At 45.5% G+C, this 18761-nt stretch overlaps 1 protein-coding gene across 1 annotated transcript in view; it reads left to right on the top strand.

Moving 5' to 3' along the window:
* Nucleotides 1–18761, top strand: part of LOC142557005 (voltage-dependent calcium channel subunit alpha-2/delta-3-like) — a 210538-nt gene that overhangs the window by 147551 nt on the left and 44226 nt on the right. The window contains exons 15-22 of the mRNA XM_075668523.1: nt 5150–5401; nt 9030–9086; nt 10165–10245; nt 12089–12163; nt 13662–13742; nt 15634–15657; nt 16654–16728; nt 17794–17855. Of these exons, the coding sequence (XP_075524638.1) occupies nt 5150–5401; nt 9030–9086; nt 10165–10245; nt 12089–12163; nt 13662–13742; nt 15634–15657; nt 16654–16728; nt 17794–17855 (707 nt within the window). The remainder of the gene's footprint in view (nt 1–5149; nt 5402–9029; nt 9087–10164; nt 10246–12088; nt 12164–13661; nt 13743–15633; nt 15658–16653; nt 16729–17793; nt 17856–18761) is intronic.

Here is an 18761-nt window from a genome sequence, read left to right as displayed (position 1 = left end):
GTTCGAAACTTGCCCGTTGCCCCTACCGCAGCTGCCTGATCCCTTTGATCTCTGCGTTGTGAAACGGCTTGCCACCCAACCTAAAAGTACGACGGCGACGTTTCTTTTCTTTCCTTTAGTCGAGCAACTGTATCCCTGCTACACGGTAGTCCAGACGGTAAGCAAGCTCTAAAAAAAAAACTGCCCTTGAATGAGCAGAAACGAAAGAGAGATGCAGCATGCAGGCGAGATCGCGTCTATAGTTTACGATTCCCTCTGGGGTCCGCCATTTTGCTTCCGTTTCTTTGTTACGTCTTACAGCGCGCATCGACAAGTTTACAGCCCGCGCAGCTACTGTGCACCATAGCGAGAAAAACAGGCGAGGCGTTTGAGAAACTTACACATTTCTCTCTCACACGAACACGCACAAACACGGACGCACACACCCTCGTTGCTTCTGTTCGGTCACGCCACCACGTTAGCCAGCGTCAAACAAGGGAATCGTTTACGACACTGGTACCTATCTTTTTCACACACAAACAGACACACACGCACCTTGCTTTTGTTCAGTCACCACGTTCGTTTTCCTCCACTGCTCTCTCTCTCTCTGTGTACTCGTCTCGCTCCTTTTATTTTTTTCTTCACAATTTCGTCTCTGTCTTGATTCGTCCTGTGGCCTTCACCGCATACCTATTGTTCGTGTGCGCGGCGAGATTGGGATGGTTGCGAAAGGAGGAACCGGAAGCGCAAAATGGAGAGCTCTGTTTCCCTGCCGTTTGTCCCCTCCCCCCTCCCTCGCCTCCCACCCTCTGCCCGTTCTTCCTTTTGTGTTCCCTGGGCCTCGAAAAGGCGACGAAAGCCGCGAGAATCGCGCATCTGCCTCACTGCGGCCATCTCCGTCATCGCGCCGTCCCGTGGGGTTCGCTTTTTTTTTTTTTCTGCTGCGTTCTCTGCTCTCGTTCTTTGTTGTTCATCTTTTTCTACCTAGAATTCCCGCGCTGGCTTCCTTTCTTCCGTTTTTTATTTTTTCCCAGACTCCCTTACTTTCCTTCTTTTATTTTCCTCATTATTTACATTTTCCTTCGTTTCTACGTGTTTTCCTTCCTGCGTTACTTAATTTTTTCTTCCTTCCTTGCTTCGTAACTTGCTTTCCTTCTTATTTCCTTCCTGTTCTTGCTTTCTGAATTACAGCCTTATTTTCTTTCTTCGCGTACTTAATTCATTCCTAATTTCCTTCCCTCTTTGATTCACTTGTTTTCTATCTGTTTTCCTTTCTTACTTCCTGCCTTCCTTCTATGTGTCTCATATTTCCTACATCTTTCTTTCCTTCCTTCCACATCCTTCCTTGCTTCCTATTTTAAGTTCCTTCGGTTTCTTGTTTTCTTCACGTCTTTCATTCCTTTGTTTCCTTCTTTTTCTTGTTTTCCTTTTTATTGGTTTATTCGTTCACTGCTTCCTTCCTTGCTTCCTTTTTTTTTACTTTCTCCTCCTTTCCTTCCTTTCTCTCTTTCGTTCGCGCCCTGCTCATTTTTTCTGTCTGTTTCTTCTGTGAAGGAAAATTAGTCGTTCAAGTTGGTTATGGAACGCGTTCTCTCCCCTAACTCAATAGCGTTGTCTCAATAGCAACAGGCTGTGAAGAAGGGGCGTTGCAGGTAGAGAAAATGCGTTCTTTCAGCTTTCCTAAAACGTTGTGTTACGTAGGCTGAATTACGCAGCTCGACTCAAGGAGAGAAAACGGACCGTACAGAACCATTTACGCTTTCCTTAATGGGGTCCTGCAACACTTTTTATCGAAGACGGGAAAGGCATTTGACGTTGAAGTGCGCTATTTCGCCAATACTTTGCAGCGAAGAGCTACTTCAATGCGTGCAGCAGAATCGGAGTTATTGGCACTCAGAGGTATCCCTTGCGGTGCTCCCACTCCTTGTTGAGTGCCTTTCGCTGCTAAGGCTACGGCAGAGCAGGGCGGTGTCCGGAATACTCCGCCTGTTGAGTCACCGTGGCGTGCAGTTCAAATTTGATCTTGGACGTTCACGTAGACTTCTTCACTGCGACTTTAGCCCCTAGGATACGCCGAGATTGCGCGTTTTGAAGCGCTGACACGAAGCGATGTCTGCCAAGGAGGCCCAGCCAGGGGCGGTCAGTAGAGCGCGTGCTCACAAGCACGCGCTCGCTCCTGACTGCTGGTCTGACAGTTAAGTTTGGCGTGGTTAGGCTGGCTGAGTTTTCGGAACTAATCGATAAGCAGTGTGGCCAGCGCTATGTTCCTAGGCTCGCGACTGCAAGCTTGAGCAAGCGTTAGTCGTTCTCTTCGTTAAGCACGCATTATAAAAATTCGAAACGTAGTTTTTTCGCCTACTTCTGCACGCTTAGCAAACTGCGTCAGTAAATATTCACAGCAACAGTAGGAAGAAGCGCCCTGATCCAAACACCCTTCTTGATTGGTGTCAGCTGTCGGCCAATGGCAGCCGTTTCTGGGCATTCGCTCAATGGCGAAATACGGCAGCCGCCGGCAACTTCGAAATGGGTGAGGAGAAAGCTTTGTTGGAAAAACAAGTGTTGCAGAAAAAAGGTGAAATTGCGCTCCGCTTGCGAGCCCCACGCGCCATGCACGACTGCGAAATTCGGCCGAGATGTTCACAGCAGCGTATGTGCGATCCGCGAACCGTGTTCTAGCGCGTCAGTGTCAAGGGGCCCCCTGTAGCAGAAAATCCGGTATCGGCGTCGGCGGCGTTGACCGTTAGCGAAAAATCAACCCGAACCATGGCATCCCGGGCCGCGCAGGCCATCCGTGTGGCGCATCGGCGTTAGTTGAACTAATTGAACTTCTCGAAGTAAAATGAGTCAGAAAATTCTTAAAGTCTGACTTACACACAACCTACAAACGTGATAACCTTGTACTGTTATTCGAATATACGGGAAAACATCATTCTCTTACGCGGCAACTCAAACACAAACCCCTTTTCCCAGCTGCCGTTTGAGGTTTGGAGCGGCTGTGCACAACCTCCGGGATCGGCCCACGCAAGGGAGCGCGTTTCTACCACAAAGCTGGCCTTCGTGCGTAGCGTTCGTCGCCAGCCGTTTCCCGGTAAACGTTACGGTTCACATAAGCTGCAGTTGCCGGGAAGCGTGAGAAGCGCGGTCGGGGATCTTTGCTATCGCGTTCCACTCTTAAAGGCGAAGCTTGAGCGTCTTCCATTATTTTTTTTCATTAAAATCGAGGTGTGGTTGACGACGCCTGTAACTGCGCACTACATACGTGTCGTGTGGCGAGCATGTTCCTGAGACATTCCCGAGACATTTTTTTTTTTTCCGGGGGAAGTTTGGGAGAGATGCGCAGAAGAGACGAAAAAGTGCCGTTGCACCTTTCGACCACGTCTGCGAAGCGTTCTCCAGCTCGTCGCAAGGTTGCGGGATTGAATCCGGGTCGTGTGTCCTCCACTTTTTCGGACGCATGATGCATAACGCGTTCGTTTGCTTAGATCTATGCGCCAACTCCCTTCTTCTTTACCTCTCTTTTTTTTACTTTCTCTGTTAGGGCGTGTCCAATAGTATATCCCCCCACTGTGTGGCTTCAAGGCCTACATAGCCTCACCAATTAATCGCATTTATTCGTTTATTTACTTATTATTTTCTTGCGCATATACTGAAGCCAACAAGAGCTATATAGCACGAGTAGGAGAAACGGGGCTAAACGACTACGCATTTGGGGCGATCGTAGATTGCGATTGCAGAAACACACAAGGGGATCTCAACAAGTACTGCGCAACGTTGGAGGTATAACAAATCTAGCAGCACCCATTTTTGTGAAAGAAAAAGAAAAGAGAAACTTTAAACAGCATGCAATCAAACCGTGTTTGTCTTTTTTTATCGTTCATCACGACTGTGATAACGACAATGAGCTGGGGCAACAGGGTGACAGGTTCTAATGTTGAACTGTGTTGCGGGAAAAAAAAATCAATGTATAAGTATATCACTGCCAAAACGCAAACAAAATGCGTGCTTTTAGGAGCAATGACACTCTGCTACAGAGACTGATTAGTAAACGTATTATAATTATCGTTATTTACGTGGAAATCAATAGATAATCGGCGGTTCCGTTTGGGTGCGCAGCTCGTAGCATGAAGCGCCGTACTCCCAGACAAAACTAATTTTGCGTGTTGTCTCGAGGTTATAGGCGAACAGCAGAAAATTTCATTTTGGCTAAATTGGTTGCGATTGAGTAGCATATACTATTGAGGTAAACGTGACAAATATGCAGGGCTAGTAATCGTTTCATTTTCTGACTAACAGCGCTTAATTATCACTTAGTCAGACGGCCCGTGGAACTGGCTGTTAGCAAATATCACGCGAATCCTCGCACATTGCTTCCCAGATTTTCGGCGTGCTGTCACAAGTATGTAAAATGAAGACGTGATTTCTATTATCGCCGAAAGAGAAAAGTGTGTCAGCATGCCGTGTGTGCAGCCGACTGAAGCGAAAACTTCTGTCGCTCAGAATGCGCCACGAACGCTGGTAATGTGTTCGACTGACTTGTGTGATCATCCGCAATCTTCATCTTAACCCTCCTTGCACTTTCTTTTTTTTTCTTTTCCACCTCGATTTAAGTGTGAATCTATCCATCTATATATATATATATATACACGCTATCTGACATTAATAAACCAGCTGTAGGCTTGCTCACCATTTGTTTGTCGGGTTTTCTTGTCTCTGTCTCATTGCCCTCTTTCCAACCCCTATATCGCCCACCCCGTTGCAGGGTAGCAAACTGCAATCTTGCGTCTGGTCAACCTCCCTGCCTTTACTGTCTCTCTTCTTGTCCCCGTCTTTTTCGTACATAACTAGCCCCCTTTCGTCGCTCTTTCGCTCTCCTGGCCTTTTAATGCGTTACGCCATTCCTAGTGCGTTAGCGCCGTTTACACTGGATGCGGTAGGTCAGAGATGCGCCGCTGTTGCATTCACGTAAACGTAGCTATGGCGCTTTCGTTTTTCTTCTGGCTGTCCTCGTAAAATTGCATGCGGCCGGCTCAGAACGCGGGTGCGTCATTGCGGCCACGGGCCCGACGAGGTGACAGTGCTTCGGTGTTGCTCCCTTTTTCCCGAACTCCTCTCCGGATTTCCCCATCCCCCGATGCTCCGCGACCATCACAACGCACGCTCTCGGGCGCAGGAGCCGAAGCTGACCGACTGGCTGTGGGAGGAGCGCGAGAAGGCGCAGGTCCGCAAGCTGATCCTGCAGCAGCGGCTGTTCCGCAAGAAGGACCCCGAGCCCTCGTACTACGGCGACGGGGACGCGCTTCTCGTGAGCGAGGACACCTCGGCCGAATACGTGGCCGCCGACCAGCCCGACGCGCCGACCCTGAGGCGTCACGCCCGCTCCTCCTCGCAGGCCGAGGCCCTGCGAAGGCCGCCCAAGAAAAAGGTGCGTGCAAATTAACTCTGCGGAGTTGCTCCGAAAGGTGACGACGTCGTGCAGATAGCGGCGTGTGTGGTTGCCTTTACCGCGAATCTTAGGTAGTTGTGGTAGTCTATCCCATTTGTCCTGAGCCTTTTTGTAGTGATAATGAAATGTACAGGTTATTGCAGCAACGAATTAAAGTGGTCCGACGAGAGACTGCAAGAAAAGGTGATTCTATTTTTTTTATTATGCACGTGAGCCTGCGTGCTAGCGAAATCGTGGGTTACTTGTTTACAAACGTGAAGCTCGTCTACAGGTGGTTAGCACTGACGTCATCGCGGCCGCCATCTTTGGGCTCTAGCCCTTTGATGAGCTACGTAGACGGGAAGCGTCACAAGGTGACGGGCGCATCTTGCGCCGAGCGACGAATCGGTAGCAGTGATAATGCGGTGAAAAACAACCGTCGCGAAAAAGCGAAACAATGTACGTGCAATAGCACCGTGCACGGATGTCACTGTGGCCGCCATGTTCGCGCCCTGTTACGGTGAGAGGCCGAATCCGGGACGTCAAGTGAAAACTCTCTATGGTAAAGCCCCTCAAGGCACAAAATAATTGTCCATTGAAAATTTAACGAGGGAACTGCAAAGGAATTCGCGGAGCCCGATTTTTTTTTTTTTTATTTTGTCGCAACCGTGCAATATAACATCGAAGCCAGAGAGGGCGTAGGGAAGTTAGTACGCTTAATTGTAGCGTAGAAATAATAAGGTTTGACGGGAAATTAAAGTGGACGAAAAAACAACTTGCCGAAAGTGGGAACCGAAGCCACGTCCTCATCTCTCCCGTGCGGTGCTTTGCCAATTAAGCTCTACCAATTAATTAGCGCCGCACCGTAGCGCGCATCGGGTAACAATTATGCTTATTTCATGAAACGCCTCACGCCTAATTCGAAGTACGGGTTCCTACCAAAGCGGACTCTAACCTTTCCAGCGTTGTAGCCTGTCCTTTTTTATTACTATTATTCGAAAGTTTACCCTGCATCATAAAACAAGTGAGGCATCTTGTATACGTACATAGGCCTTGTTATCTTCAATGAATGTCTTTGAGGAATCTATAACGTGAATCGTGGATCCACGCCACAAACGCGTTATTATTATGTTTACGGGATGCCAGGGGAATGTACCACGTCTTAAATGTTGGCACAATTTACGTGGGACAGCCAGTATACAGGCCTGAGCGTGAGCTTCGGTAGCGCCAGCTTGTGAAGCGAGTGACATGAAGTACTTATGAACACTGCAAGCAAAACATGTCTGTTCAGAATGAACACGTGATTGGGCAAAGTTAGGTTTAGGGTACCGATTCAGCCATTTCGCGACGGTTGTCTAAGTCAGTTATACTTGCATTTTGGAAACGTTTGGATGCTGCCGCTTACTTGGTTGCTGCCGTCTGCTAAGCAGATAGATTGTTTCTTGCTTCTAACTGACAGAGCTACGTGTACATTGAACGTGTGCCACTGTGATTAGTAGTATTCGTATTGGTTCCACACAGGCAACACTTGTGTAGGGCCCCCTTATATTAGGCGGCATTGCCTAACTCAGCTGCTGGTGTGTCTTCCTTCTTACCTTGAGAAATGCACTAGTCAGACCTCGGGAAGACGTTTTTATTTCGGAATATTTCAGAACATCACGACTGTCACCGAACCGTGGCACCACTGATGACCAGCTTCTGTTTTCGTTTCTTTGCGTTTTTTTTTTTTTTTTACGGAGAAGAAAAATAACCTTGGTCTATCGGCGTGCACGTCGCTTTCCCATGATACGACTTCCAGCCTCGCATCGTTCGTATACCTGCTTGACAGTTCCGCTTACCGCGGTCACCTTAACCGAACGTACCCTTACCGTTCCTCTTTACCGGAGCCACGAACGAGTGCGGTAACGGTAGTAGGATTAGCTTTGCCTTGCGTTAACTGACACATCGTGGCAGCCAAAATGAATGTCGCCCCTTGCATTATGTCGTCCCTGGAAACAAAAAAATATGAAGTATGCTTTCTTTTTAACCTTGCACCGAGACGCATGAAAAGCCTCTGGATGAAAAAGTAAAATGCATTCGCTGTCTTCGTCTTGATCAGCTGGGAAAGTCGGGAAGTGTGTCCGCTGAACGGGCCGGTTATACCGAAATATTAGACAGAAAAGGAAAACAGGAAAAATAAAATACCTAATAAAGTGCCAAGCCAGTATCTAAACAAAGATTTGATCCTTTTCTCGTTTGCGATCGTGGGGTAAACTTGATGGAAACGAAGCACTAGTAAGAAAATGCTCCAGAGGGTTATTTACAAAACGTTATTATATATTTATTTTTGTTTTGGTAAAACTCTTCTGCTGATCCGCTTACGTGAATGACACGGGCGCCATTAGTATTTCCTCCGTGCAACAGCGGGTGGTCTCGTCTAATATCGAGCCCATACAGGATAGGCTTTAGGAACTGGTGATAACCCTGTTGTGATTTATTTATTTATTTATTTATTTATTTATTTATTTATTTATTTATTTATTTATTTATTTATTTATTTATTTGCACATTTTCTCGTAGCCAGCAGTATACATTAAGCTTATAATGTACGCGCGATATGAGGTATGACGTTCACCGCGACAGAAAAAAAAAACATTTATATATTCGAGCAGAGGAATCGCTGTTGATTACACGCTATCAAGGAAAAGAAATAAAGTTTCCGCATCGTACTTGTGCCAACTGCTACATTCGGCTCTCTCCACCCGCCGTGGTTGCTCAGTGGCTATGGTGTTAGGCTGCTGAGCACGAGGTCGCGGGATCGAATCCCGGCCACGGCGGCCACATTTCGATGGGGGCGAAATGCGAAAATACCCGTGTACTTAGATTTAGGTGCACGTTAAAGAACCCCAGGTGGTCAAAATTTCCGGAGTCCCCCACTACGGCGTGCCTCATAATCAGAAAGTGGTTTTGGCACGTAAAACCCCATATATTATTATTATTACATTCGGCTCTAGTTTTCACCGTCATATGACCTATCGTGTCATAGACATAAGTAGTACTGAGAGCACTGTTGGGGTGCCCGGTTATACCGCTTTGCAAAGCGGAGGCTGTGTAAAAATCTACCCTGGGCCATTGCCAATTATGTGAGAAAAAAAAAAATGTCGCGCTTCTCCGCTCAATATGGTCCGCTCACTTTTTGAAGGCAGCGAGTTGGCAAAAAAAAGGATATCTGGCATTTCATTACGTTTCTTTTTTCACTGTTACAATTATGCCAAATCGTAACAGACTTCTATGGCCTCTGTCTGTCCAAATAGGTGGCAAGTATCTCACGAATGACAAGTGCATATCACTTGCTCCTTACGCAGTTGAATATATCATGTTGCAATGACTTTGTCGTTGTCGTGAATGTCGGTAAAAAAGACTAAATATTGTCGCAATTCGTCGGTGTATTAAGAAGCTAAAAAAGGAATCGCCGGTGTTTAAGCGTCGCACTTGATTTGTTCCCTCTCCATCGAAATCGTGTCGCAATCCTCCAAAATTTTGCGCAGTTAATAACGAATGTTATGTAACGGAAAGTGTGATAATGACGCATGCCTTCTCCATTTCCTTACTAAAGCTCACCTTTTATCCCTTTCCACCCTGTCTGCAGTATCCGCCGCTCTACACCACAGTGGCGGCCCCTGTGTACAACACCAGCAACGACACTGTAAGTATACCGCCGTGATTCTTGAGCCACGGGATTATTGGGTTATTGAAAGGATACTACAATAACAACAAAATAAAAAGAAACAAGCAGAGTAAATCGCTACAAACTGAGCAAAGTATTATTTCCAAACTTTATATCTGATAAATTTGCTGCGATTGGTTCATTATTAAAAAAAAATTTATCGAGATCTAAGTGTCATTTTCTTCAGATATTAATTTCGCGCTTAAACCCTAGCGTCGATGCGTCATTGCGACGTGATGGATTTGAAAATAGTGTTTCGCATTTGGCAGCTGTGACGTAGTGAAAGTTGTTGAAGCTCACCGGAGTCAGTCATTGGCTCCTTCAGAATACAATATAGTTTATCTTTACTGAGAAGTACAATTAACAAGGCCCGCTGAATGTCCGAAGGGTCTGTGCCAAACTTGATGGCGTTGTCAGACTAAGGGAGCAGGGACGTGCTAAGTGAAGGAGCGCTGACTTCCAGCTAGTTTTATTTTCTTAAAGAATGGATTACGTCACTGGTGGATATAAAAAAAGGCAAGAAAAAGCGACTAATGTGCGTTAACTGTCTTATTTCAAGCACGTGGCGAAATTCAAAGCACTCTTCCGTCTGTCTTCTTTTTTGTCCTTAGTATGTGTGCTCCGTAAACACCATCAATCTGCCCTCTACCAATTCGCGTAAGCCTTCCGATCTTACATTCCATACGAACACCAATCAACGTAACACACGAACAAAGCTTGCCACGTCGAAGAATTTATTTCTTCCGGTAAGCGAGACAATCTCTCCGATTTAGGTGGTCGATCAAAACTGCCCGACGATGCCACCTCAGTGATTGCGCGAAAAAAAAGATGCATTTTGCTCTGATGCAGGCTTCGGCTGGATTGGAGCGTCTGGCAAAACGACCGCAGAAAATTTGACAACTCAATTATTGAGAGTGCGCTTGTGACTGGCAATTATCGTTCGCAATATTTAATTTATAGTTGAAGCTTTTTTCGTATTCGAAAGGAAAGCGCGAAGAGCGTGAGCGACCCTCGTACTGCTGTGTTTCTATTTTTTTTTCGCCTCCCTTTGCTGCAGGCTGGAACCGCCAACCTGCTCGGCGTCGTCGGTATCGATGTGCCGCTGCGGGAATTCCAGAAAGTCGCCCATCCTTTCAAGGTGAGCAGCGTTTGAGGGAGTGTGAGCAGCGAAGTTCTGTTCCCTCTCTGCGTCCGCTCGCCGAAGTTCGGTTAATTTTTTTTTTCATTTACTTTCATAACGTGGGGTCTCAATAAAATATGCGCTGACTTACAGTTCGAATCACACTTGTCTAGAGCGTTCTAGCGCGACCGGCTGCAGACTGTGGCAGCTGCGGAATTTGAGGCAGCGTGGCGCTATTCTGCATATTAGTCGAATTCAGCCGCACTGTCGATTTCGGTAACCGCGGCATTTTTTTTTCTAGAGCCAGTCAGAGAGTCCCGTCTGGGCCAATCAGAGTTGACGAGATATGGCGAATTCGACAGTGTGGCGGATTTCAAACAGGGCCCAGAATTGGGGGGTGGGAGGGGGCACACCGGCATAACCCCGGTTATTTAGCTGTCGGCGTCGGAATATAAAATAAACACCGATTATTTCGTGGCCACTCCGCGGTCTTATCGCGACTTCGGCCCCGTAAATTTTCTCCCGATCGACGGCGACTCCACGTCGATCGGGAGATCGACGTGCATTCGATCTCCCGATCTCCCAACGCCGCCGTGCTTGTGCCACGAGTGCCACGATGCTTGTGCTTGTGCCACGATGAGCTGCAGCGCACGTGTGATTGCGCGCCGCAGTTGCATGCGTGTGGCGCGAAATTAACGATGACAAATGGCATTGGGTAATCAGCGCACCAATCAAGCGATCACTACGGAGTCGAGTGCCAGGAATATAACCTTAGGCGCAAACTGTAAACGTAACAAAGTAGCAGAGCACTATGACCCGCACGTCCGTCGGTCACGGAGGCAAATAGAGAACGGAAAGACAAAGGTTGTAGGACTGCAAGAATGGCGCAAGCGTGAATAGGTCACGGGAACGTGGAGAAAGTTACAAACGCTGTATAAACTACTCTTCCTAAGAAACGCATCAATTCGCTCGGTAATCGAGTCAAGTAAGCGTACTGAAAGACGTACGCCTTGCGCTTGCCCCTTATGAAAAGGACCGTTGAAATGTTGGCATATTGTTGATCAATTGTTGACTCAATAGCCTTTCAACAATACATCAATAATTATTGAAACCACAGAGCGATAATTCAACAATAAAGTTGTTGGGTAGTTCACAACAAAAAAGTGGTTGACTGAATTTTGTTGATATATTGTTGAATAGTATTGAGCATTATTGAGCCATTGTTGAGCAGTTTCCAACAATAAAGTCGTTGACTAAATTCTGCTGATATGTTGTTGAATTATATTGAGTATTATTGAGCTATTGTAGAATCATGTCCATCAGCCAACTATATGTAGGGGCCTTGGCCGAACCGTAACGCCTGCGCATCGTGGACGGTTCTGTCGAATTATAAGTACTTGCTGATGTTCGTTATCACTTTATGTACTACTGTGAGGTGCATGGAACCTCTCGATAGCGTTGTTTAACGGTCCCATATTTATTCTGACCCCTCATGGTCACCCGAGCTGTTTATGGGTATTCGGCAGTTACGCGTAAGATCTGAATTGGTTGCTTTTCTGAGGGACACTATTATCGACGAGATACTTTATTGCTATATGTTTACGTGTGTCTCAAGTGCTGCACGTCCTGTGTGCATCATTTCGTTTATCGTCGCATTCACGTGGAGTTACTTGCTAGGCCCGTCGCCAGGCAAACCTCGTCAAATATCGATGTAGACGCGCACTCACTCACGACATTACATATATATATATATATATATATATATATATATATATATATATATATATATATATATATATATATATATATATATATATATATATATATAAAATATTCTTTTGCTCTCTACGCTATGTCGCAGCTCGGAGTCAACTCCTACTCGTTTATGATCAACAAGAACGGCCACATCCTGTTCCATCCGGACCATCGCCCCATGGTGAGTGGTTTGCAATTTACTGGTCGTTCGGGGTTTATGTGCAATCGTGCTTGCTCAGCTTATTGCGCCGCGCCTGAAAAAAAAAGAACGCCGGCAGCGTGAGCTAAGTCCTGTCGCGTTTTATTGAGCATTACTCGCACGTTGTCCTGCTTTCATCGGTTCTTCATCAGCAATGCCGAGGGCGAAGCTCGAGTCTCTGCGGCGTCTGCTCAAAGACTCTTTGGCAGTTTGGGCAATGCAGCGTCATCATTTATATCGCTGTTGAGAGCCCCCAACTGCGGCATTGAATGAAAGGGAGCTGCTCGAAAAGAAAACAAACGCGAACATTTTCTTGTTTTTCTATTGTTTTGTTTTTATTCGAGAGTTTGGCATGATGCCTAAAGCGTTTGGTGTGTGCAAGTTATATAGACATGCATAGTTGTTTACGCCCGATGAAATCTTTTTATGCGAAAATAAGTGTGGTTATATTTGTGAACCACTAAGAGAGCCAATACCAATACAGCAGCATTTCAACAGTTGCTTCCATATCAGTAGAATGAACAGTAGCGTAAGCATAAAAAAAAGTAAACTCTGTGTACACTGTATGTGTTGAACATCATTTTATACACGTGACAATTAGTTTATGTGTAACTGTGCCTTTCCGTGGGTTTGTGTGGTTATATGCTAGTGAGTCAGGACTCGGAGACTACTTTGAAAACGTGCCGGGTGTACAACGCTTCGTTTTTATTTTTGTACATGTTTTCGTCCTGGTGGAACTGTGCCGTGATTGTGACTCAGTGTTCATGCCGTCTCTTGTCGAAATAAACTTTTTTCTAAACACATTTGCAATGTACGTTTTCCGCGTCAAGCAATATATCACGAATTGACGACGTTTATACAGCTGCGCTCAGATTTCCTGTTAGGGAGTGTCGTAATCGTCGGTGAATTTTAACGCGATAGCGTTGAGGACCCCATGTCGCTGAAAATTCGGCGTGCAGCGATCGCCGTCGTTTGGGCAAAAAATCTTTCCGAACTGTGCAACTCCAAGCACACAGACCCTCCGTGTATAGCGCAATGAAGTTACTGACCTAATTGAGTTTCTCAAAGTAAAATACGTCCTAAAATTCGTAAAGTACGACTTACACGCAACCTGCAGATATAATAGCATCGGATTTTCGAATGTACGAGGAAAACGTAGTTCTGTTAGGCGGAAACTCAAACACGAAGCAATTTCCCGAGTGGCGTGATGGCGGTAATGTTTTTTTGGATGAGCACAGACCGAAAAATATCCGACCAACTAAAGGATAACAGCTTCCCTGTATGAGCAAGGGGTGAAACATTTCCCTCCTTTCGTTTAGGCATGTCCGGCTTTGGCGCTGCTGATTTATTCATGTCCGGCCAAGTAGCCCCAATCTGGTCTCCCTCGCTAGACAGCCGCAAAGCGGTTCCCGTTACGCTGAATCCCCGCAGCCTGTGATACCTGGATAATTTTTTTTTTCATCTTTCTCGTTCCCTGCAGTACAAAGACATGCTCAAGCCTTACTACAGTAATGTGGATCTCCTCGAGGTGGAGCTACTTGACAACGAAACCGCCGACCGCGTGAGTATAGAACTACTTGTGCTTGCTTTTGTTTTACTTATTTTTTTGGTTATTCCTTGGCATTTTCCGCGTGTCAGTAGAAAAGGAGGTGCTGTCCTTTCTGTAGGAGTCCTGCTCGTGGTGCAAGCAAAACCAGCAGTATTCACTTTCGAGGTTAGCCGCGTGTTCCGAAGGACCTAAAAAATACAGCACTAAGTTCTGTTATACGCGATAATTTCAAGTGACACACACACAAAAGAAAAATCCTGTTGCATAATTACCAGAAGTGTCAATAGCAACATTTCGCCTTTTTATTGGAAGTAGATGACAAACAATGTGCAGACGTTACAATAATAGACCAGGAGGAGGTCGAAAGTATGAAAGAATGCAGTACACTTCGTTAACCATAGCCAAACTGGCCCGTGTATTTAAATAACCGTATTTAAAAAAATGAAATTTTGAAATTATGCTGAATTCCCAACTACTATTTTACTTTGTCGTAACGATGCACGGACGAATGTAAGTGAAATAGTGCATTGCCTCTTGTAAACAGGACGACAATCGTCCAAGTATATTGAGAATCCCCGGAAAACATTTTTTGCATCCGTATTAGTCTTTTCTTCTTTTTTTCAATGATGTGGTATTTATGTTTCGTGCTACCCGCAGTTTAAACCCTTAAGCGAGGATAATGAGGAGGTAGGAGAGGCCGGACTTTTTATTAGTCAGAACCATTCGAAAAAAAAAAACAGACAATGAAGCTAGAGAACAAATTGAAATGAATTGTTACGTGTTTCATCAAAATGTGGAAATAAAATGCTAAAGGGAAATGAAACTGGACGGAAAGACAACTCGCTGAAGCCGGGAGGCGAACCCACGTGATACGCATTGTGCGTTTAGTGGTTAACCAGTTATATGTACGCTATAGCGCGGCGGACGCATTCCCGCCGTTTCTTGGGTATTTTTGTATTTGTACGCAGGATTAGCCCTTGAATTGTTAGCCAGTGGCGCTCCCCCTGTTATTACTTGAAATCAATTCCGAATGTGATTCTTCTTCTCCTTTTTCCATATCTATGCTTTAGTTTATTACGCCAAATCATATTTGCTTGTTAATTCCCATAATTGCCTTCTGCGGGAGGTCCCGCACAGTCAAACTCTGTTATAAAGAGATGGTTCGTGCGCTAGACATAGTTTCGTCTATGATGCAATTGAGTGTTTCCGAACCTGGGTATAACGATCGTTTACGAACACTTATTGTGAGTTCGTTATGCACGCTAGAACAGAGTTGCGTGCGACGGGGCATATCTAATTAAGCGCCCCATGGTGACCCTATTGTCGCAGCCGCACATGCAACCTGTCACACCGGATGCGATCTGTCGGGTTATGCGTTGTATCGCGCCCTGACTGACTGTTACGTAACGGTGTCCGAAAAGCATACGACAAAAAATAAAAAGAAACAAAGTTGAAAAGTCACTGCGGCTGGTTTTTGATACGCAGGTTACAGGCGTTCGCAGTTCAAAAACATGCAAATTCGAGTTCGTCTGACGAGATTGAGCTTGCCGCAGTAGCAAATTTTGCGTGTTTTCGTTGTCGAGCGTGGGTCGCTGTACCCGCTTTCGCCACAGTCAGGTTTGATGCAAATAAGAGGCAAGCAGAGACGTCTGTATAGTCGAACTCGCTGGCTGCGAAAGCAGCCGCGAAAGGCAGCAATCTCGAGATAGATTGGGCTGCCGACTGGCGGACGAAGCTGCTTGTCGGTCTGGAACCGTTCCTTTTTGTTGCTGCTTTTTGTCTCGTATCACGCGACCTCCTTCAGTTGCAGGTGGAAATGCGCCCTTACACTTTGCGCAATAAACTCAGCAAATAACACCTGCCTTATTCCTCCTTTTCTTTCTTTCTCTCTCTCTCTCTCCAGCTCTTCAACCACGTATTTGCTGAGGTAAGCCTTTCGTTTTGTTGGAGCTCCGGAACGAACTCGTGAACTTGCAAAGTTTTTCTTTTATAGGAACACACCTACGCTGTATTTTATATGCTTATGCACTGAGCGGACATTTCAAACGTACTTATTTCGGAAACATTTTATACTCGCACAATACACGGCTTTTCCAGCTACTACTTTAAATCTCGCTGTCTCTGAAGGAGCTTCCCTCTTCGTGCATATATTGTCACCTGGAGATACGTGGGAAGAACACAGTGGCAATACTGTGGGAGACGAAACTAACTTTTATTGGGCGAACCTGTGCCCACAAAAACGGGCTACACTTAAAGAACGGCGACAACGGCGAACACAGTCGGCGATCGTCAAAATCTCATCAGCGGGTCAAGCGCGTCGACTTTTATACATCAGTTGGCAAATGTTCCAGAGTAATTACTGGGACCCACGTGTCTTCCACAAAGTTCTACACTATTCGCGTCAAGCGATGAAATCAGATAACACAAGGTTCGGCGACAGCAGACAGCAGATAGAAGCATCGATAACTTTCCAGAAACTTCGGATACATGCAGGCGCGTCCCGCGCTGTGCGATAACATTTGTTAGGCGGCGAAGCGTGGTCGCCCGATAAAGATAAGTACACGTGTCAATATTTATAATGGCTATGTGTGCATGCCGTGTCATTACGTATACTATAGCTATGTCAGCTATCGTCTGTTGAGAAAGTTGCCGTTTCAGTTTATGGTATATGTGTTTTTTTATATTGTTTGTATTATGTAGTTTATTACGTTTATGTATTATGTAGCGTGCGATATGCCATATTACATTGTGGCTAAACCATTTATTAGAATTTTTGTATTCGCCCTAGGAATAAAGCCCCAAAAAGAGCCTTTAGGGTAAATTGTAAAAATTGAAAAAAAAAAGAAGGATGCGCAGAAACACTGGTGTTTCGGTGCTTTGCTGTCTGTGCGCGTGGACGGTGAATAACTCTTTCGCTTTGCAGATTCGTAAAAACATGATCGACGGCAGAAGAGGGTGGATGGAGTTTTTGCCCATGCGAGTGCACCTCGACGACATGGTAAGGCGGCACGTACGGTAATTGCGTCAAAAAAAAAAAATAGGCAATCTATGTCCTTGCTATAAAAATAAAAAGAAACAGTAATTATGGCAACCCGAGGAGATTTGATGTCGCTTATTATTATTGTTATTATTATTATTATTATTATTAGTAGTAGTAGTAGTAGTAGTAGTAGTAGTAGTAGTAGTAGTAGTAGTAGTAGCAAACGAACAGTAAAAGCAAGGAAAGCGTAGAAAGCCTTGCCTGCAGTTGAAATTTTCGGAAACAAACAAAACTCAGTGCAGAGGCGAATGACAAAGAAACGAGTGCAATACAAGAGCGATGTCCCACAGCTGAAGTTTGATTCAGACCTGACCTGTATGGACACTCAGAAGCCAAAAAGATAGGAAGTAATAATGCCCCAACCCAGGAAAAAAAGGCAAGTGAAATAACACGTAACTCACCGTAATACGGCAGACGTTGACTACAGTGATTTATAAAAGTAAGGAAAATTCTTTTTTTTTCTCATAAAAGTGTAAACAGCAATAACGAAGAGTTAAATGAAAGGAGGAGACAACTTGGCGCCGACGGGAGCCGGGCCCCCAACGGCCGTCACCTCGCTTGCGTATTCGCGTGTGTTTGCTTAGTCTACTTGAGGCAGTGTCATCCAGTGCCACTTCCTGGCACGGATACACGCGAACAACCTCACCTGCGGTTCAAATTATGTTCAACGTTCTTCCATGGTGGCCGTGAGAGGAGTTCCCTAACACTTCCAAAAGGTATGTCTCGTGCGCAAGCAGAAATACTGTAGGAAGTGGTATATAGGCAACCGCCCCGGTATAGTCCAGTTGGTAGAACAGTGCAGGCATTATTCGGAATTTGTGGGTCCGGCACCCGCGGGCACCAGGTATTACTGGTGCTGCCGCCGGTACTTTTCGAGCTTTTTTCCACTCTTACATGTTCTTGTATAGGGGTTTATTTGAGATCGCATGGCAGAGGCCTTCGTCCTGGCAGTGGACATAAACAAAGGCCCCAGCCGATGATAATGATGATGATGATGATGATACTTTCTCCTGTTCTTTCTAGAAACGGGTTGTGACCAGACGCCACAACTACCAGTACGGCGCCGTGCCGAACAGCTCGTTCTCGTGAGTATACCGATATACACACTGGAAGGACGCTAGCGTCCTCTCGATTTCATCAATGGCATTGCATACATCGTCGTTGTCACCAAAGAAATGTGAGCGAATATTCCGATAGCCGCTTCGAAGCCATCCTAGTCGAAATGAGTGGGAACCTTTTGCCTCAGGCACTTCATTGAAGGGTGCTACCTTATCCGTATAAATTTCAGTGCCTAAAATATCCTTAGAGATATTGGAAGTTCTTTTTGTTGGTTACATTTAAAACGGAATAAGAATAGCTCTTTGTTTTGTCGTAGTCATTCTCGCATGTTATAACGTCCCAGTGGGACAAGCTTGACCACTGAAGGTTCGGCTGTCCCAAAATTGTAAGAAAGAGCAAAAAAGAACATTTAAGTGGCCAGTCTGTATACTAGTATACTGAATCAGTGCGTCGATAATTTAATGCTAGCTAGAACTGTCTACAGCTGTTTGTTTGCCCTTTTTGTGGCGTGAAAATGTGAACCGCTACACTAACGAACAAGGAAATGTGCACGAAACTGCTACATATATATATATATATATATATATATATATATATAATCTTACATCGAGGAAAGCAAAAAAATAGGAACTAGTATGAAGTAGAACAAACAACTACTGGTGGCTGTATAATTGTGCGAGTTTTTACAATGGAAAACAAGCCTAAACCAGCTCCTGGGTAACAAGCGCGTAGATAGCCACTTGGTAGCCGGACCTGCGAGAAAAAGCGGCGGCGTAACAGGATTTGTTCCCTCAGGATCTCCTATCCAAATTCATAGGGACGGAGAAACCGTTTCGTTGGGCAACCACTGCTCCCAATTTTATTAGGTTTTCATACCTGCCAACTATTCGGCTTTGGACAAGCGGTACCTGCGTTGCGACCAATTCTCGCGA

This window comes from Dermacentor variabilis, chromosome 9, assembly GCF_050947875.1.
Source record: "Dermacentor variabilis isolate Ectoservices chromosome 9, ASM5094787v1, whole genome shotgun sequence".
Taxonomy (NCBI): Eukaryota; Metazoa; Arthropoda; class Arachnida; order Ixodida; family Ixodidae; genus Dermacentor; species Dermacentor variabilis.
The sequence above is the reverse complement of the archived record's forward strand: the minus strand, read 5'-3'. Positions and strand labels throughout refer to the sequence as shown.